The sequence below is a fragment of the Tenrec ecaudatus genome, chromosome 8 (genome assembly GCF_050624435.1).
Source record: "Tenrec ecaudatus isolate mTenEca1 chromosome 8, mTenEca1.hap1, whole genome shotgun sequence".
Taxonomy (NCBI): Eukaryota; Metazoa; Chordata; class Mammalia; order Afrosoricida; family Tenrecidae; genus Tenrec; species Tenrec ecaudatus.
In genome coordinates this window covers 113,256,488-113,277,567 of record NC_134537.1, presented here as the reverse complement: position 1 = coordinate 113,277,567, position 21,080 = coordinate 113,256,488, and the positions used below count along the sequence as shown (strand labels likewise).

General features: G+C 52.2%; 1 protein-coding gene across 6 annotated transcripts in view; it reads left to right on the top strand.

The window, feature by feature from the left end:
• Positions 1–20,588, top strand: part of DLC1 (DLC1 Rho GTPase activating protein) — a 458,236-nt gene extending 437,648 nt beyond the window's left edge. For 5 of the 6 annotated variants that reach the window (XM_075556748.1, XM_075556752.1, XM_075556750.1 and 2 more), the window contains exons 4-14: positions 1,454–1,517; positions 3,004–4,421; positions 4,644–4,820; positions 9,009–9,168; positions 9,284–9,482; positions 11,631–11,844; positions 14,097–14,211; positions 14,700–14,915; positions 15,648–15,865; positions 17,487–17,660; positions 18,739–20,584. In XM_075556748.1, the coding sequence (XP_075412863.1) occupies positions 1,454–1,517; positions 3,004–4,421; positions 4,644–4,820; positions 9,009–9,168; positions 9,284–9,482; positions 11,631–11,844; positions 14,097–14,211; positions 14,700–14,915; positions 15,648–15,865; positions 17,487–17,660; positions 18,739–18,859 (3,076 nt within the window). In that variant the 3' untranslated portion in view covers positions 18,860–20,584. Of the gene's footprint in view, positions 1–1,453; positions 1,518–3,003; positions 4,422–4,643; positions 4,821–9,008; positions 9,169–9,283; positions 9,483–11,630; positions 11,845–14,096; positions 14,212–14,699; positions 14,916–15,647; positions 15,866–17,486; positions 17,661–18,738 lie in introns of all 6 variants that reach the window. The other variant, XM_075556747.1, reaches the window with a different exon arrangement.
• Positions 20,589–21,080: the final 492 nt, after the last annotated feature.

The window sequence follows — 21,080 nt, the reverse complement described above, 5'->3', positions numbered from 1 at the left end:
GGATTCTTTAAATCTTTTTTTTAAAAAAGCATTTGAGCCGTTCAGACTCTGAGGTATCTGTCTTCCTTTAAGTACTTGATGTCTCTTACAGAGGAGCCTTATTTCCACTCCTTTTAAAGTCGTTGGCTCTTTTTGTTTGTGTGTTTTCCTGGTTCCCCAGGCTTATCAACAAGGAATTTTTTGTGAACATTTAAAAAATTTGTAAACAGACTACACACATGACTCTGAAGCCAAAGGCAGTCTCATCAGGCCTGCGGCCCCATTCTCTAGCGGGTGCATGCAAGTTGTTCGACAAGCTGCAAGAACAGGACCGAGGCCTGCAGCCTCCATCAGTCCATGTGCATCGCTGAGACCTCACTGTTTAGCTCAGGAAAATGCAAGAGTCCAGTTTGAAGCAGCAACCTTAACTGCTCTAGCAAGTAGAGCCCCAAAGCTAGACAGCCCCCAGAAGTCGGAAAGGGTCAAAGGTTCCTTGGGTGGAAGAGTAAAGGGGCGGGAAGGAAGGTGGGTGTTGGGGCTCTCTGGTGAGTCTTAGGAAGAATTGGGACCTGCATGCTGTCACTCACACCCTCACCTGCAAAACTCCCTGATTCCGCCAGATGTAAAGCGCTGCTCAGCTTTTTGTTCTTCCCGGGAAAGACTTGGTTAGCATTTCCTTTTTAATGAAACCGATTATTTCCCTAATTTTATGTCAATATGACTGTCAAGTAAGGTTTTTATATTATTATAATTTTTAAAAAGACTTCTTTCCAAAAGAAGATTCTGAGGAACGAGTGACCTGTATGATGTGAATTATGTGCCATTTAAAAAAGAAAGAGGGGCTGGGGAAGAATCTGGTCTGGAGTACTTGTTTTAACGTCTGTCCGATTTGGATCCTTAAAGCTACAGGATACAGAATCTCAAAATAGTTGTTTGTTCCGTATAGGAAGCTGAAAAACAGTGAAATATTAAAGATGGTCAGGTTTGCTTTCTGATCCTTACTCATCAAAGACAGCTAAATACAGTTGTATGTTTTTTTTTTCATTTGAACACGGATTTGAGATTAAATACCATATATATAAAATTTGTCAGCAACTCCGGTTGATTCCTTCTTGCTGTGTTTACTCTATGTGAAAGGAGACATCGCTGGATATAATTTCACAGCATTTCTAATCAGTGTCTAAATTAATGGGTTGCGTATTGAACTGCTAACCCACACGGTCAACAGTTCAAAACCACCAGCTTCCCCCACGAGAAAGGTGAGGCTTTCTACTGCTGGAACACTTAACTGTCTCAGAGACCCAAAAAGGCAGTTCTTTCCTGTCCAGCAGGGTGACTGAATCGGAATTCTCTCCATGGTATAGCGTGTTTCAGATGGGTTCAAAGAAACTCCGTAAACAATTTACTTGTTTGAAAAAAAAGACTCATTGGCCATTGCTTTTCGCATTGCTGATGTTATTCCTTTGCCTTGTAGGCGTCTACATACTTTAAACAAGTGTGCAGTGATGAAGTTGGAAATTAGCCCTCATCGGAAGAGAGTAAGTATTGGATGTGTCGTAGGAGGAGAGGAAAACCAGAGTGTGCTTTGTTACGGGTTTTATTTCTCCAACACTGGCTCCCTTGCTCCATCCCATCTGCACGTAAAATTTTGTGCTCAAGGGAAGATTCCCCAGGACTTCGTAGCCTGAGAGGGTTGAGAGCGGTAGTTGCAGCTGACCAGTAAATGGTTTACCCAAATCATGTCTTCCCTGCCCTGATTAGTTCAGGGCCTACCTCACATTAAAGTTATGAACTTAAGGAGTGCCAGGAGGTTGCTCCCTACAGGAAATGCAGCTAAAGTCTCTTGTCGATTCTGTCTCCTCATGCACAGCAGTGGCATCTAGGACTGAGAGCTGCAGGCTGGCCTGTGGGGTGGCGAAGGACAGCAGGAGTTGGAGGAAAGGGAGTCCGGGGAGGGTCGGGGCCCCACGCATGCTAGTCCAGTGGTGGCACCTCCCAGTTTGGGGCGCTGTCTTCTCCTGTGTCTGTGGGGTGAAGGCTTTTTATGAGGTCTGAGCAGAAGAGGTGGGGGTATTCCTGGGAAGGGTGTGCCACAGGTCAGAGTCAACAGGAGTACGCTTGGTCAAAGGAGACTATTTCTGACTGTTCCAAGAACAAGTTTCAATGATCCTGGAGTCCCTGACCTGCAACAAGTTGCCTCCTTGGGGGAGGTAAACGCTTTAAACAAGTGGACCGGAACGTCCACATGCACTGAGCTGTGTACAGGAGTCTCCACATCAGTGCTGAATGATCACTCACTGCCCTGTGAAGCTTGGGTCGTGTGGTACTTCCCACACCACTGGGAAAGATGCGGGTGGTACTGAATGGTGCTTCTGTTAGCCCGCCCGCCAGGCCAAGGCACAGCGATTTGTGCTCTGGCGGACCCCCTGCACAGAAGTTGGCAACATAGCTACGGAGTTTGCCAGCGTACTCTGCTGTCCTCACTGGGCATTGAGGAGGCTTTGTTAGATGGCCCTCAGGCATACCCGAGGTCAAACTTCACAGGACAGTTGTGGCAGCAGGAAGGAGGCGAGACCAGGCTAGGGATGGGGGAATAGGGACCTGGAAAGAAGTCACAGCTTTCCTTTCTCAGTGCCCGCCTCCTTCTGTTAGGAGCCGGTGCCCTTCGCGGGCAGCGAGAGATGGAAGTTGCAAAAGGGACGTAAACACGTACGATCACGTCAGTCACATGGGAGGCTGGCCAGGGGGAGCCCTACTCGCGTTGCTGACTGCAGTTCAAAATGTTTTGCATGCCTGGAATTTTCACTGATCTGAGGGCTCCTCTGTGAGCAATTAAAGAACATTCTGTGGATCTCCGGGCGTCCGTAAAATAACTTCTTATTTAGCTGGCAACGCATGTGGTCAGGCTTTTTCCGGTGACATTCCATAAATACATCTTCGTTGTTAACCAGATCACGAAGAAGTAGGGCGAGTGTGGCCCTGGGGTGCCCTCAGCGGGTCACTGGCTCCTTTCTGTCTTTGCAGAGCGAGGACTCTGATGAGGACGAGCCCTGTGCCATCAGCGGCAAGTGGACTTTCCAGAGGGACAGTAAGAGGTGGTCCCGGCTGGAAGAGTTGGATGTCTTCTCTCCGAAGGAGGCCCCGGTGCCCGGCTCGCCCACGGACTCCCACCTGCAGCCGGCGGCGAGCCGCGACAGCATGCTGACCGAGCTCAGCGAGCGCCAGGAGGTGGCCTCGGTCCGCAGCCTCAGCAGCTCCAGCAGCCTCGCCCACGCCGCCCCCGACGCGGCCCCCAGGACCGACTCGGTCCTCAGCGTGTGCTCCTCCGCGGGCGGCCGCTCCGCGGGCCCCGACGACTCCTTCGGCAGCCTGCCCTCGCCCGGGGAACTGCCCAGCTTCAGCTTCGGCATGAAGGGCCCCGAGAAGAGCGCCAAGTCCAAGACGCGCAGCCTGCTGAAGCGGATGGAGAGCCTGAAGCTGCGCGGCTCCCACCCCAGCAAGCACAAGGCCCCCTCGAAGCTGGGGCTGATCATCAGCGGGCCCATCCTGCAGGAGGGCGTGGACGAGGAGAAGCTGAAGCAGCTGAACTGCGTGGAGATCTCCACCCTCAACGGCAACCACATCAACGTGCCCCTGGTCCGAAAGCGCAGCGTGTCCAACTCCACGCAGACGAGCAGCAGCAGCAGCCAGTCGGAGACCAGCAGCGCCGTCAGCACCCCCAGCCCCGTCACACGCACGCGGAGCCTCAGCGCCTGCAACAAGCGCGTGGGCATGTACCTCGAGGGCTTCGACCCCTTCGGCCCGTCGGCCTTCCGCAGCATCGCCGAGCAGAACCTCAAGAACCGCGAGAGCTACCCAGAGGACACGGTGTTCTACATCCCCGAAGACCACAAGCCGGGCACCTTCCCCAAGGCGCTCTCCAACGGCAGCTTGTCTCCCTCGGGCACCGGCGCCTCCGTGAACTGGAGGACCGGGAGCTTCCACGGCCCCGGCCATCTCAGCCTCCGGCGGGAAGACAGCGGCGAGGCCCCCAAGGAGCTGAAGAGGCGCAATTCCTCCAGCTCCGTGAGCAGCCGCCTGAGCATCTACGACAACGTGCCGGGCTCCATCCTCTACTCCAGCTCCGGCGACCTGGCCGACCTGGAGAGCGAAGACATCTTCCCCGAGCTGGACGACATCCTCTGCCACGTGAAAGGCATGCAGAGGATAGTCAACCAGTGGTCCGAGAAGTTCTCCGACGAGGGCGACTCCGACTCCGCGCTGGACTCTGTCTCGCCCTGCCCGTCCTCCCCGAAGCAGATTCACCTGGATGTGGACAATGACCGCATCACGCCCAGCGACCTGGACAGCACGGGCAACTCCCTGAACGAGCCCGAGGAGCCTGCCGACATCCCCGAACGGAGGGACTCTGGGGTCGGGGCCTCCCTGACGAGGTCCAACAGGTGAGAACGCCTCTCCTCTCCCCGCGGCCGGGACAGGGGAAGCAGAGCGAGCCTGGACCCACAGGTGCCAGTGGCTGCGGCAGGGCATCCGCAGCCCTCCTGGGCTCTTGGTGGCAGCAGGGACTGGAAGTTGAGTCCTGGCTGGGCAAGGTGAGGTGCCTCTGTGAGAAGCCTCTGAAGGCACTCACCCCCCCCCCGCCCCCCCCCCGTGTTGTCCCGCAGGCACAGGCTGAGATGGCACAGTTTCCAGAGCTCTCACCGGCCGAGCTTAAACTCTGTCTCGCTGCAGATCAACTGCCAGTCGGTGGCCCAGATGAACCTGCTGCAGAAATACTCGCTCTTAAAGCTCACGGCCCTGCTGGAGAAGTACACACCTTCTAACAAGCATGGTTTCAGCTGGTAAGAGTTGAAAACTGCACCACGCACTGACCGAAACGGACGTTAGGGCCGTTCCTTGCGGCGAACCCAACACTTGGGTGTTTAACAGTTCTGTCATTTATTAGTATCTCTCAGCTAACATGGAAATACAACCAGTCCCCGCATTCCCGAGGCCAGATTTGTTACTGTTAGGAGCCAGGATGGCAAGGCTTCGTCTCACGTGCTTTGAACTTGTCAGAAGGGACCGGTTCAGGGAGAAGGACCTCGGGTTTGGTAGAGTGGAGGGGCAGACACAGATGGACACAGTGGTTGCAACAATGGGCTCAGACGTCAGAACAATTGTGCGACCGATAGAGGCCCGGGCAGTGTTTTGTTCGGTTGTGCATAGCGTGGCCATGGTTCAAACCCAACTGGACGGCACCTGCTGGTGAATATCAGCAAGCCAGCATCAAGGAGCCCTGGGGCTTACAGTTCAAACCCACCAGCTACTCCGTGGGAGAAAGGTGAGGCAGTGTGCTTCTGCAGAGAAGTCTGCATCCTCGGGAGTCCTCACGGGCAGTTTTCTTCGGTTTCTTGGGGTTGCTACGAGTCACAATTGACGGCATGGCAGTGGGTATGGTGTTGAGATTTTTAAACCCACGAAATGTAAGGAAGTTGGTTGACTGCGTCCTTCAGTTGTCTGAGTGACAAATTGCCCGCTGTTGCCCACTGATGAGGTTAGAACGCACGACTTTCCCATCAAGTTACACAGGAGGACTTCAAAAAGGTCATGGGAAAAGAGAAGGGAAAGATGTGGCGTTTTCCCATGAACTTTCTGCAGGCCTCTCCTTCAGGTCTCGTTCCCAGTGGTAGGAGTAGCTCCCTTGTAGGAAGAGGTACAGTAGCAAGTCATACTTGGGGAAAGGAGGACAGATCGCGAGGGTTAGACACACAGGTTGAGAGACCACAGAGCCGGTTTCTCCTGTGTTGGTGTCAGTGCTGTTTGGTGGGTTTGCGGCACCTCTCAGTCTACCTGCGCGCCACGGGGAAGGAGGGGCCGTTTTCCGGCTGGTTGCCTTGTTTCCCCCAGCAAAGGCTCTCAGAGTCAGTGCCTTGTGAGTGTCAGGCAGGTATTCCCTTTGAAAATAACACAGGCTAAAATAGAAGAGGAAAGTCGAGACCTTTGTAACTTGATGGTCAGTTGTGCGCTATGATTTTGGAAACTGCAGTGCGGCCTTCGTGTCCGGTTAGACATCTCCATGCCTTCCCCAGTTTCCATTGAACGCACTGCCATTGGGTCGAGCTGGGTCTCAGAGACCAACTCCTTACAGGTATCACAAGCCCCGTCTTGACCCCGACAGAGCAGTGGTGGCCACAGACAGCCACCATGTCACCCCTGCGCCACCAGGGCTCCTGCTGGAGCATCCGGTGGGCCTCCTTAAATCCCTTGGCAGGCATGCGTGTGGACCCCGCCAGAGAAGCAGCCAGTTCCACAGCGGCACCTCTGCCTCAGCCTGAAGTCTCTGGAGAGAGTCGACCGAGCCAGGGAGCTGTTATTTTCTTTTCTCCAGCTCCTCCTCCTCCTCCTCCTCCTCTTCCTCCTCCTCCAGGCTCCGTAGTGAGTTTTCACTTCAGCATCAAAGCACCTCCTGTTCGAAGGCTGTTATTATGTGAGCCGTGCTAAATACAGAAGTTGTTTGTTCTGAATGACAGAAATAAGTATTGACCAGTTTATCCCCACATGCTTCAGATTCTCGGTGGAGAGCGTAATGTGTTCTTTCCACATTCCGCCGCCAGGCTCTTCCCCCCGACAAAGCGCGCTTTATGCACACGTCCGCCGGGCCACCGTGCACTGAGCTGTACGGAGAGACCCCTTGACTGGGGCGTCGCCTCCCTCTCCGAGCTGTAAACGGCAGCGTGTTGTGGCTGTGGTGAGCACGCCCGGGGCCCGGCGGTCAGTCTTGCTCAGGGTACCTCTGTGCTGCACAGTAATACTTTCCCTGCCTGCTATTTAAAACTTGCATAGTTGGGATTCTCATTTCGGAGGTGCCGCCTCCCCGCTCTTTCCCACCAAACCCTCAAGAATCTGGAAGTCCATAGTGTGCCGTGGGTTCTGGTCAGTTTTTCCAAGGCGTCGAGACCAAATGTGAAAGCCTCGCTCTGTGGGCTCCGAGGCACGGGGAGCAATTCGACAGTGGCCCTTTCCTGGTGTGGCCCTGCCCCTTCTTGTCCCATTCGGAAAGGTCACTTGTAGAGCTGAGGCTTCGGCTTGGCATCTTCAAAGGCATGACATGGGTTTCCTGCTGCTGCGTATACTGCTGGGGGTGGGCCTGGCTTCAGGACTCCAGGGACCCCGGGTGGCTTCACAAAACCCCCATTGTTCCCTTGCCACCTCCCCTCAGAAACCTAAAGATGGGGTATGCTCCGGGGTCATCCGCAAGAGAATTTATTTTGACTTGGGGTCATTCAGCTTGACCCCCACCGTTGAGTTCTGGGGTTTGGTTCTCATTATGTTAGACCATCATCAAGTATTGGCTTGTTTTCTCACCCGCTACTAACCTGATCTTTTTTACCCAAAGCGCCTGAAGTCTTCAGCCGCTGCAAAATGACCCATCCTTTCTCGTGACTAGTGGAAAATTCTTTATCAAATCCTATCCCAAAGCAGTGGATTTGGGTTGGTTTTGAGTGCTGTCAGCTGCTTCTGTTGTTTCCCATGCTGCCATTTCATCAGGAAATCCACCAGCTGTCTTAAGCATAGCCCGCCGCTGCCAAGGCGATGCCAGCTCCTAGTGAGCCCAGCGGGCAGAGCGGCAGTGCTCCAGGCGGTTGGTGAGGCTCTAAATCTTGTTGAGCGCGGACAGTCCCATCTTTCTCCTGCAGAGCAACCGGCAGGTTCAAGCTGCCGATCTTTCAGTGAGCAAGCCGATGCTTAACTCACGGGGCCACTAGGGAGCCTTCTTAAGCATCTGGGGCTGAAGGGAGAAGGCTGAGCCCGACAGGTCCAATGCCCAACAGAACTGTCCGTGCTGAGGGAAATGCCCTGCATCAGTAGTGACCAGTATGTACGCCGTCTACACAGGGCCCTTGTCACAGGCCCTGGACATGGGACTGGGGCAACTGAGGAAGTTGTTTATAATGGCTTTATTGTGGTAAAGAGAAACCAAAAATCAGTCTCATTGCCATGAGTCCATGCCAACTCATAGCGACCCGCAGGGCAGGGTAGAACTGCCCCTGTGGGTTTCTAAGACTGTACCTCTTCACAGGAGTAGAACACTTTCTCTTTCTCCTGCAGAGCTGGTGGTTTTGAACTACTGCCCCGTGCGCCACCAGGGCTCCCATGGTAAAGATGCAGCTAGCGAAACCGCTGCCAGGCAAACATTTCCTACCTGGACACTTAGGGGTATTGATCCTGGTTGACAACTGCCACCATGATCCGTGTCGGAGCTTGCAGCTTTATTGCACTCGAACTAGTTGCCGGATCAGTGCGTACCTAGTTACTGCAGTGTAACTGCGGTGCGTATCTAGTTACTACAGTGTAACTGCAGTGCGTATCTAGTTAGTGCAGTGTATCTGCAGTGCGTATCTAGTTAGTGCAGTGTATCCGCGGTGTGTATCTAGTTAGTGCAGTGTAACTGCGGTGCGTATCTAGTTAGTGTAACTGCAGTGTGTATCTAGTTAGTGCAGTGTATCTGCGGTGCGTATCTAGTTAGTGCAGTGTATCTGCAGTGCGTATCTAGTTAGTGCAGTGTAACTGCAGTGCGTATCTAGTTAGTGTAACTGCAGTGTGTATCTAGTTAGTGTAACTGCAGTGTGTATCTAGTTAGTGCAGTGTATCTGCAGTGCGTATCTAGTTAGTGTAAGTGCAGTGCGTATCTAGTTACTGCAGTGTAACTGCGGTGCGTATCTAGTTAGTGCAGTGTATCTGCGGTGCGTATCTAGTGCAGTGTATCTGCGGTGCGTATCTAGTTAGTGTAACTGCAGTGTGTATCTAGTTATTGTAACTGCAGGGCGTATCTAGTTAGTGCAGTGTATCTGCAGGGCGAATCTAGTTAGTTCAGTGTATCTGCAGTGCGTATCTAGTTAGTGCAGTGTATCTGCAGTGCGTATCTAGTTAGTGCAGTGTCACTGCTGTGCGTATCTAGTTAGTGTAACTGCAGTGTGTATCTAGTTAGTGAAGTGTATCTGCAGAGATGGACAGGTGAACCTATCCCCTTGTATTCTCTCCAATAGGGCTGTGCCCAAGTTCATGAAAAGGATCAAGGTCCCAGACTACAAGGACCGGAATGTGTTCGGGGTCCCTCTGACGGTCAACGTGCAGCGCACCGGACAGCCCCTGCCACAGAGCATCCAGCAGGCCATGCGGTACCTCCGCAACCACTGTTTGGACCAGGTGTGCACCCACTGGCCTGCTCATCCCGCAGGAGCTGAGGTGCTTAGGCGGACGCTGCTATTGGGCAGTGGCAGCCTGGTTCCGTCCTAACGCTTCATGCTTGTCTTCCAAACAGGTTGGGCTCTTCAGAAAATCTGGGGTTAAATCCCGGATTCAGGCTCTTCGCCAGATGAATGAGAGCGCCACGGATTGTGTCAGTTACGAGGGACAGTCTGCGTACGATGTGGCAGACATGCTGAAGCAGTATTTTCGAGATCTTCCTGAGCCACTAATGACGAACAAACTCTCGGAAACCTTCCTGCAGATCTACCAGTGTAAGTGCCCTTTGATCTCAGGGCTGCTGGCCTGAGCAGCTGCCTTTGATGTCCTTCTGTTGGACCCATGAGAGTGACCTCTCCTTGGAAACATGCGTCACCGCATTTCTGCCTTAGCTCCTCCTTGCTGGAGGAGCTGTTCGTCGCGTGCTTTGCTGGAATAATACGGAAACAAACGTCCCTCTTCAGATGCCTCCATCGCCGGGACAGTGGCGTCTCTGCATCCAGGAGCTAGCCTTTCATCCAGTTTTAGAACAGAGAGCAGGTGTCTAGATCTCACGCTCCCCGCCCCGTCTGTGGGAATTTCGCCGACTGCCCATCTCTTTACGAAGGCCACTGCATGTTTACCAGGCCACAGGGGTCCCTGTTGCCTTATGTGGCTGGAAAATGAATCAGTCATCTTTTTTTGCTGTTATTCCTCTCAGCTTCGCCCAGAAATTCTTGGGAAAATGATACCATGCCCCTCTCACCTTTAAAGTAAAGCTTAAAGCAAACAGTTGTCCAGATTAATGATCAAGATCAGGATGATAACGCGAAGAGCCGGTGTTTTTCTTGGCTCTTGGTGGAGTTACTGCAGTGGCCGCTAGCCGCCGAGCCGCACAGCGCTCGAATTGCCTGGAGGACTGGCACCGGGCCTTTATTTTATGGGACCTGGAGCCGGTCTGGAGTACTTCATTATTTGCTTCACCCTCTCACGTTTGTGCAGACGCAGGTCGGATTCCTTGCCTCCACCCCCCTCCCGCCCCCACCCCTTGAGGTATTTGTTATGTATTGTAACCATGGAGCTGTTGGATCACTGGTCCTATGGGCCGCCTTGGAGTGGCCTGCTTTTTCCACCACATGCTTTCCTACGCGATTGGCCTGGCGAAGGCACCCTGGGGCTGCGTTCAGTGCTCCCTGCATGTGTATGCTCACAGTACTGTCCGGGTTTGCTTCTCAAGAATGACTTTTAAAGCCTCTTGATATGCTCGCTAACCTTTAAGAAACTTCAAGGGATACTTGTCTGTTATTTAAACGGATGGTTTTAGCCACTTTTCCCCAAATCAAGAAGGAACAAACCCATGACAAGTCTATAAGTATACAAGCACACTCAAAAGTTGACCAGCAGCAGTCTCCCGAAAGAGTACACACTTTCTTTTTTTAAAAAATCATTTTATTAGGGGCTCATACAAGTCTTTTCACAATCCGTACATACATCATTTGTGTCCGGCACATTCGTACATATGTTGCCATCATCATTCTCAAAACACCTGCTTTCTACTTGAGCTCTTGGTATCAGCTCCTCATTTTCCCCTCCCTCCCCGCTCCCCCTGAATCCTTGATCATTTATAAATAATTATTATTTGATCACGTCTTACACCGTCCAACGTCTCCCTCACCCACTTCTCCACTGTCTGTCCCCCAGGGAGGAGGTTACATGTGGACCTTGTCATCTGTTCCCCCTTTCTCCCTCACCCTCCTTCCACCCTCCCGATATCGCCACTCTCACCACTGGTCCTGAGGGGCTCATCTGTCCTGGATTCCCTGTGTTTCCAGTTCCTATCTGTGCCAGTGTACATCCTCCGGGTCAGCCGGATATGTAAGGTAGAATTGGGATCATGATACTGGAGGGGGGGGAACATTTAAGAACTGGAGGGAAATTGTATATTTCATCGTTGCTACACTGCACTTGGACTGGCTCGTCTCCTCCCCGGAGTACTCACTCTGACGAGCTGGGAGTCCTCTGTTCTTAAGCCTCCCGGACACATCTTGGATAAGGCCCTTTCTTAAAGCCAAACCAGTAAATAAGTTTGCCGTGTTTTCAGTCACTGGGAATGGTAAACGGGCAAGGGTGGATGGGGGTAAAAGAGCTTAGGAGAGGGAATGTGCTCCGCACCTCAAAGAGCTCCAGAGGTGGAGTAGGCGTCTGTTGGCAGAGTGGGTGTTTGAAATGTCTCACTCCTCCGCACGGCAGGAAATACTTGAGGGGAGTGACGTTGGTGACGACTCGTATTTTCTTTCGTGTGAACAACCTCCAGTCCGCTTTCTTGCAAGAGCTCGTTCAGCTCTGGGCCCGGAGGTATTTGAAGCTGATATTTGCTTTGGGACGTGTCCTTGCGACGTTCATGGAAAATCACTGACTGACGGGGGAATGCTGGTGTTGTGCAGATGTGCCCAAGGACCAGCGTCTCCAGGCGATCAAGGCCGCCATTATGCTCCTGCCGGATGAGAACCGGGAGGTTCTGCAGACGCTGCTCTATTTCCTGAGCGACGTCACCGCTGCCGTCAAAGAAAACCAGATGACGCCGACCAACCTCGCGGTGTGCCTCGCGCCCTCTCTCTTCCACCTCAACACCCTGAAGCGAGAGAATTCTTCCCCGAGGTATGTCTCCCAGGAGGGGCCGGCGACACCCTCCCTGCCAGAGGAGAGGGACGGAGGCCGCCCTTGTTTCCTTCCGGGGCCGGCGCCGGGTTCTTGGGGGGCTGTGACCGAGTTGATGGGATGAGTTGGAACACTGGCCGTTCACAGCACACACGACCTGTCCTGGGTGTCTCTCTCCGCCCTGGGGGTGGGCCTTTTCAGACAATCTCGTTACCATCCAGGTTGTGGGAGATTTCAGTTTCTGCTCTGTGATGGCAAGGGCTGGTGCTCATGCTCCCCCAAATCCTGTGGCTAAAAGGAAGCCTCCCTGCCGTCAAGTCAGTTGTGACGCATAGCAACCGTGTGGAGCAGTCTCTGGGGCAATTAGGACATTTCCATCATACTTCTGCCAACAAAGCATTTTGCAGTTCAGCGACCTAAGAAACCAGGACGGAGAAGAAAATCCCTCATTGCTTGGGCACCCGTGTGGTCATTCCAGCCGGTCGTCTGAGTCAGTGCTGGAAATGAAGGGCAGTGTAGCCAAAACCTAAGAGCTCAAAGTAAAGCTGTTCTTGGCATAGTGCTAATGCATTGGGCTGCTAACCACAAGGTCAGCTGTTTGAAACCACTAGCCGCTCCTCGGGAGGAAGGGGAATGAGTCTTCCTACTCCTGGGAAGACGGACAGCCTCAGCAAGTCACGGGGCAGGGCTGCTCTGTGGTACAGAATTGACTCGATGGCAGTGAGTGAGGTTCAGGATCTGGCCTTGAACAAAGTTTGCTTGCAAAGTGTCTACCTGGAACACACACACAAACCTAGAAACAGTCGTGCTTACCTGGGAGCCAAGAGAGACTGGTATTTACTGAGTGCGTATTCTAGTCGGAGACCATGAGCTAAGCCTTTTTATGTTTGCGATCTTATTTAATTTTCCAAACAGTCTTGCAAGACTTGCTTTAGAGGAAGATTGGTTTGATAAGAACTTCCCGTCGGCAGGAAGAAATGGCAGGCCCGTTTTGCTTCTCCTGCCCATCTGAATATAAAGACCTCCCTCGGGTGCGGGACCGTGGTGGGTCAGGGAGGGGCCCGGATTCTGTTCCGGGCCTGGACTCTCTCGTGCTGGCACCACCGGCCTGTCCATGGAGGCTTGTGCTTTGCATTGATGCTGAAAGGTTTCATGGGAACCTCCAGACTAAGAGAGTTGGAAGAGAGGCCTGGTGATCTGCTTCAGCCTGGTATAGCCAGGAGTCCACTAACTGGGCAGCAGCACGCACTGTAAAAACAAACACTGCCCTCAAGTTGAGTCCTACTATTAGCGACCCTGTAGGACAGAGTAGAAGTGCCCAGGTGGCTTCCTGAGGCTGTAAATCTTGACGGGAGCAGAAAGCCGCCTCTTTCTCCCCAGGAAGAGCTGAGGGGTTAAAGTGCTGACCTTGTGATTCAGCAGCCCAATGTGTAATCAGCTACCCCCTCAGGGCATCGGTGAGCCACGTGCTGTGCTTTGTGAGGAGACAGAGGAGTCCCCAGCGGGCCTTTGTTGTTGGGTGCCCGCAGTCCGTTCTGGCGCCCGCCTGCTCTGTGTGTCACAGAAGGAAGCCCTGCCTGCCCCACACGGCTGCTGAGTGTGCTCGCTGCCTGTTCCTCTCATCCAGGGTCGCCTTCAGGACCCCCGCCCTCAAGTCTGCTGGACTTTAGCTCCCACACACGGATCTGTCCAGCTGTCCGAAGGTTCCTTGAAGTGTGTCTTAGGAAGAACGGGGCTCCGATCTACCAGCTTTGCCCCTGGAAGCCATGCAGTACTTAGTCTCCTAACCGGACCCCCTGGGACATTCCAACGTAATGGGATAGAGAAGAAGAAGTTGTTGACGAGGGAGATCAGATAAGATTAAGACCAGAGCCCTGAGAACACAATAGACTTCTCATCTCTCACCTTTGGGAAGAGATCCTGTTTGTTTAAACAGGAAAGAATGGTGACACTATTTACCCCAAGTCTCAGAGCCTCCCACCCACACACTCCTCAGAAGCCCCCTTCCTTCCTCCCCACCACCCATGCCTAGACCTTGCACGCTGACCTGCTTCATGGCCTGACTTGAAAGAGCCTGGTTTTCACTGAGAACATTCCTTAGTGTTTTGTGTGTGTGTGAAACTCTGGTGACCAAAGTAAAGCTCTCAGTCCATCTGTCAGCAGACAGGCTCCAGTGAAATGTTTCTCAATGTCACACGGATTAAAAATCTACAGCTGCTTCAATCTGTTCCCCCACTTATCCTTCTCTACAGGGTGATGCAGCGGAAACAAAGTCTGGGCAAGCCCGATCAGAAAGATTTGAATGAAAACCTAGCGGCCACTCAAGGGCTGGCCCACATGGTTGCAGAGTGCAAGAAACTGTTCCAGGTAAGGAGCGTGGCCGCCTGACAGCTCCTTTATTGAAGGGGCACTGACTCAGGTGCCATTCGTGTCTGCCTGGGAGAGAAAGATAGTTTGCTGCAGCTGGCGATGGCTGGAAGCCACTTGTGTAAATGAATTGGAACTTTAACAGGCTGGCTCTTCCGACGCCTTGACTTACACAGCAAAACTGAGCTGTCTGAAACAAATCCTGGGTCAGAGGAACCACCTAGATCCGTGGGAGCCCAGTTCTCATTAAACTTGCCTCTCGCTGAAATGTGTCCAAGGCTGCCCCACACGAGAGCAGCTTACTTCGCTAGATCTGCGCAGGCCCGTTTCTCAGCCCCCGGATAGCGAACGAGGCTGAGAGAGAGGAACACCTGCCATCTATCTGTAAGAAGCACAGGACCACCTGCATTGCTTGCAGGTGCTCCCCAGTGGGAGTACGTGCCCCCACCGTGGGCTGAGCCCTCTCCCCCGCTTGTGCTCCTCCCTAGGTCCCTGAGGAAATGAGCCGGTGTCGGAATTCCTACACGGAACAAGAGCTGAAGCCCCTCACTCTGGAAGCACTGGGGCGCCTCAGTCATGAGCCCACTGACTACCACCGCTTTCTCCAGGACTGTGTGGACAGCCTGTTTAAAGAGGTGAAAGAGAAGTTCAAAGGCTGGGTCAGCCACTCCACTTCTGAGCAGGCTGAGCTGTCTTACAAGAAGGTACGTTCCTGCCCTGCCGGTTGGGCTCCAGGGGTCAGGAGACTTGGGTCAGAGAGGAGACCTTCTGCCAGCGCAGTAAGAGACAGGGCGTTCTTCTGCTCTGTGTGCTCGTCGTGTTGGGCTTCAGGACATGTGTGGCGTCTTAAACTTCACCATAATTTGGTCAGAATGCCCCAGCTGCTGCTCGTGATTTCAGTCAGAAACTGCTGGCCCTTTAAAGAGCTAGAAGCACGTAAGGGGAGTTTAACTCATCAGCACGGCAAGCCCTTTTAGAACAGGAGAGCATCGCGTAGGAGTTAACGCGATCGAAAGGAGGGATTTGTTGATGCCAGCTCTACCTCCTTGACCCCAGCTGACCTCAAACAGCACAGACCTGAACTGCAAGGTCACACCGTTATGCAGAATTAACCCCCGCCCACTATTGAGATGCACTCGGGTACCGCGAGTGCCCACTGCACAACCCACCGTGGGTTGGAGATGGTGAGCGGCTCACGGCATCTTCAACAGAGACTTGGAATACTTGGGCCTATAGAAGTAGCAACGCAGTACACGCACAAACTCGTGTCAAACCTGTAAACAATACTCGTGTGTTTGACCACGTGGGAGGCCGGCACCCCCACTCCCCGAGGTGTTCCAAAGTTCGCTCTGAGTAGCTCCCCAGCTAACAGCTCTCTGTGAAAGTTGAAATGTGTGTGAGCTGTCTTCACACCGAAAACCACATCTTGTTTCCAGGTGAGCGAGGGCCCCCCTCTGAGGCTGTGGAGGTCAACCATTGAGGTCCCTGCACCGCCCGAGGACGTCTTGAAGCGCCTCCTGACGGAGCGGCACCTCTGGGACGTGGACTTGCTGGATTCTAAAGTGATTGAAGTCCTGGACAGCCAGACGGAGGTTTACCAGTACGTCCAGAATAGCATGGCACCACACCCTGCCCGCGACTACGTCGTTCTGAGGTGAGAGCCCCACTGGGTCCTGGTGGGCAGGGCGGCTAGAAGTCAGCAAGCCTGTAGTCGCTGGCCCTGGTGGCTTCGTGGTTATATGCAGGGCTGCAGCCCACAAGGTCACCAGTTTGAAACCACTAACTGATCCAAGGAAGAAAAATGGGACTTTCTAGTCCCCTGGAGCGGGAGCATTTCGAAACCCTGTCCAATGCAGTTGCTATGAGTCAGCATCCACTTGATGTAGGGAGAGTGCTTACGAGGTCGCAGAATGAGTCTAATAGCCCGTGCCTTCGGCAGAGGGTGGGGTCCTGACAAGGGGGGGATTTGAGCATGTTGGTCACTGCAAGCAGTTTGAACTCTGATCGGGATCGAGCTCACGCGGAAAGGCACATTCCTACGCAGCTGCTCTCTGACTTCTACCCCATTTAGGGCAGATTCTCATGTGAGGAATGGCTGATACGACTTGCATCCCAATTTAGTGAATGAATAACCCAGGAAATAGCATTCAGGTCCCAAGGGAGATGTGGTTAAAACGGATTTATAAGCAATTCATAAAATCTGGAAAGAGGAATTCAAAAAATCTTTGCGTAAATATGGCATTGCTAGACCAGGGCAGGAGCTTTTCACAGAGAGCAGTCCTCGCTGGGATGCCCGTGTTGTGCTCCAGTGCTTATTGTGAACATTGTGCCTGGTGCCTGGTTTTCGTTCCGAGAAGCAGTTGAGCCCTTGGGCAGCCGTTCAGAAGGACACAGCACACCCATCCAGGGCCCATGAGAGCAGGCTGCTTGGCTACGTGAACTCTGGGTGCTAATGAGTTGGTCTCCCCCTTGTATGGTCGCCTTGAGGTGCAGGTCCCAGAGAAGCATCTTGACCAAAAGTGACACTTTCTGGATTGCTCGCGAGTGTGTGTGGGGACAGCAGCCTATAGAAGTCACTAGCTTCTGGCATTGGTAGGAGCCCATGTGATGCAGTGTGTTGAGCATTGGGGTGGGAGCCCAGAGGTTGGCTGTCCAGACCCACCAGCCGCGTGGAGGGAGCAAGATGAGGCTCTGCTTCTGGAAGGACAGACCGCCATGGGAACTTTGTGCTGCTGTTGGTGTTTGCCTTGTTGAGTGACTGAGTCCGAATTGGGTTCATGGCAATGGCTTTGTGGGTGTGTTTGGTTTTTGTTTGTTTTTTAAACCTAACTTGGTGGCACAAACAGTGAATGTGCTTGTGTACTAGTCAAAAGGTCAGCGGTTCAGTCCACTCCAAGGGACCTTGGAAGAAAGGCCTGGTCATCTTTTTTGATAAGGCATCTGTTAGCAGCGCTGTGGAAGCCAGTTCTACCTTGGTGCCATCCAGCCAGCATGTGCCAGAGTCGACAACAGCAAATGGCTGTAGCAATAGTAAATCCAGGACCAGAGACCCAGTACCAGTATATTAGAATACATGTGTTACCTGTGGAAATGGGTCCCGGTCACACTTTTCAAAGAAATGACTTGAGCCATTGGGCAGTTGTTCTAGAGTATGCCTTGTACCCAGGCCTGGGGCAACACCGCCTGGCCTCCTGCCCCAGCCCCTGACCTGCCGCCCCTGTTAACACTTGGCCCCCAGGGAATCCCATGTTTACCCTCTGCTTTTGTCTTTGCAGAACATGGAGGACGAATTTACCCAAAGGGGCGTGTGCCCTTTTACTCACCTCTGTGGATCACGACCGGGCCCCTGTGGTGGGTGTGCGAGTTAACGTGCTCCTCTCCAGGTATCTGATTGAGCCCTGTGCGTCAGGAAGATCCAAACTCACCTACATGTGCAGAGCTGACTTACGGTACGTTCCGACTCGTCTGACCGGCTGAGGGCCCGGTGAAGGTTCAGACCGTCTCTGTGCGGCGGGGCTTAGGCGACATCAAGCACACCGTTGCTATTGCTTTGTAACACCTATGTGTGTCTTGGCCTGTGAGATGCCACTCCTTCATTTCTAAGGAGCCCTCGTCCAGGTGTAATGCTTGCAGAAGGTCAGCAGTTCAAAACTACCAGCCACTCAGAGGGAGAGAGAGTTGGTTTTCTACTCCCATAAAGAGTTTAAACATTTATAATCTCAGGAACCCACAGGGGCAGTTCTATCCTGTCCCGCAGGGTCTCTGTGAGTCTTAATTGACTCAAAGGCAATAAGTTTGAGATTTTACTTTCTGTTCCTTAAAAAATGATACTAAAACAGCGAGGCGTTGGCAGATCCGGTAGGAATTTAGAGCTCCAGGAAAGAATAAATGTTACTGATTTCAACTAGAAAGCAGCTTTTTCTTATATTCAAAAGTGCTGGAGTCATGCGACATATTACACTTTTTATACTTAAGCCCATGCCCTCTGCCATAGATACACATGGAAAATTAGTGTGCTGAGCAAGGTAGATAAGCAGAAGAGAAGAGCCTCAAGCAAATCCTCCTTTGAAAGGATGCCGTCTCTGCTGCGTCCTGTATGCATGCGATCGTTCTGTGTGGGTGGCACCCGCCAGCACTCTCCCGGCGTCACGCTCTGTACCAAGAGCTGTTAGTCCTACTGATGGGCGCTGTTGGGAGACGGGGCTGGGTGGCTAACTGCAAGGTTAGCAGTGGAAACCTCCCCACCACTGTGGCAGAAAGCCGAAGCTCTCCGTTCCAGGGAAGATCGACAGCCTCCGAAACCTGCCTGGTCGCTGCCAACCAGAATCCATCCAGTGGCCGTGGGTTTTTCACTTCTGGCAGACGTGCCGGGAGATTGCCTAACAATAGTAATCGCCTTACAAGAGTTGTTTTTCACTGAGATGATGTGCGGATCAAGCAGCAGAAGGGTACGCGGCACTCCCTTCTGCTTACCTCGGTGCTTCCCAACTGAGTGAGTCTCCTGCCCTTCCCTCTTCTCTCTTACAGTGGCCACATGCCCGAGTGGTACACTAAATCCTTCGGACACTTGTGTGCAGCAGAAGTCGTGAAGGTTCGAGATTCTTTCAGCCTCCAGAACACCGAGACCAAAGACACCAGGGCTAGGTGATTACGGGAACGGAGCAACGGTGCCCGCATCCGCGCGTTTGTTTCTAGAGCCTTCGCCAGCCCTGGGACGAATGGGTCCTGCCCCCGATCCTGGAGCAGAAAACTACACGTTGGACTGCAGGAATTAAGACGATAGCAATTTCATACATTTTTTTAAAGCTGCTTCCTGTTTGTTTAAGGTCTATTTTATGGACCTTGACTGGAATATGTAAGACTGTACCAAAAAAAATGTATTTCTAATCTTATTCAAATTGCTTCTGAGAAGCAAACCTTTAAAATGCATTCTGGGAGCTAATGAAGGGACTTCATTCTCTCGTGGTCGCGGTGCATGGGTGGCTGTGTCATTGACTGGCAGTGTGGCGAGGGGTGGTGTATCCACTGGAGTAGCTGGTCCTCTGATGAGCAAGGGGATGGTTTGTGCAGAGGAGTGTGTGAATGTGTGTGATTGCTGGTTGAATGGCGGAGGCGCGGAGGCTGGAACCCAGTGTCTGGCACACTGTGACACTTCCGGGAAGGACAGTGAGGTGCCAGGTGTACTTTCACGTGGGATCTACTCACGGGTCCACCCAGAAAGGAGACCCAACACCTTTGTTCATTTACTGGTTTGGTTTAACAGCCCCCTCCCCGCTGGTTAGTAAGCCTTTTACTCCTTTGCTAATTTTATCTCCAAACTAACTTTTCCAGATTGATTCTTCTCGGTTTGGATACAGATTTTCTTGACTTGGTTACAGCTGCGATGCTAATATTTAGCCAGTAAGATCATTGCAGCTGTGCGGGGTTGACTGTCACGGAACACTCCTGGCCAAGCATCCAAACGTGTTGGGATTTTTTTAACTGCTAAGATTATTAGTTGCGATTGCATGTTTGTAACAGACATTTTAAGACAGGCGGAGGAAGCTGCATTTCCCAGGGAAATCCCTGTGGGTTCAGCCCGACCACAGACCATCGTGCTTTCTTTGCTGACGGCGTCTCTGACAGCTGCACGTGTTTGTTGACTGGGTTCGTCCTCACCAGCAAATAGCGCCTTGGGTGTGAGGACCTGTTCTTGTTGAGTATTTCCTCCGTGTCTTTTCCTTTATTGTGCCCTTGGAATGTATGCTAGTGACACGGAAAGCAGTGACCATAGTAAACACAAAACTAGGGACGCGCGTGGTTGTTTGGAGGGTGGTCTTTTTACACAGGTTTTACTGTAGCGGTCAGATGACTCGAGAGACAGTATTAATAACTTTATTTTGTATGGATCGAAAGTGGATACCGTGTGAGTGAGAGTTGTCAGAGGGAGCTTTATTTTGTTATACCCTAATTCAGTTACCGTTGTCAGTGTTATTTCTAAGGTTCTTTGAAGAATTTTGAGGCGGGAGCAGGTGAAAGTTGTGAAATCTGCGTATTTTGGTGACCAGTGTCCCTCAGGAAGATAGACATGTCTATTCCACGTTAATGGCTTTCAGATTTGTAAAGTTGTGTACTGTATATACCATTCTATTACGAAACACAGATAAAGCATGATAAAGATTATTATTTAAAATATACTTGTATTTATACCTCAGATATTCTTTTGGGTTTTGTACCTCAAGACTTTTTGTTTGCTATTGTAAATACACTTTACATGAATACAGTTTAAGTGAAAAGAGAATAAGAAGAAGAGTTTTATAACTTGCTCTATATCTGTACAGACTATATAACCCATTAAGTGCACTATTAAACGTTTCAAAGAAGGGTAAAGAATGGTCTCCTTTCCTTTATACTACCGCACACACATCCACTCCAAGCCACAGAATGCACACCACACCACCCTGACAGACAGACAGACACATAGACTGAAGGTACACTCGGGCTACAAATCCTAACAAGCCAAACTGCAACGGAGCCACTCACGAGCCATGCAGGAAATGCTGGTGGACATTGAGGAAGCCTCGCGGTTCCCTGCAAGCAAAGGTCCCACTAGGGAAGGATCACTGAGAAAGCTCTGAGAACCAGCAACAGAAAGATGCTCATAAACAACACCAAGGTCAATGGTTCATTCCACAAAAGGTCTCTCTCCCACCGTCTGCCTTTCCTGTTGGAGAAATTCCGGACGTATTTGAGAAGATCTCAAAGAGCTGTGAGCCGCTGTGAAAGAGCTCCCCTCCTACAGTACTAGTACTCCTTCCTCCATGTGATTCCCTGCCTAGACTCTACGCTCCTTGAGGGCAGGCCTTGTGTGCACATCTGTATGCCCCCCT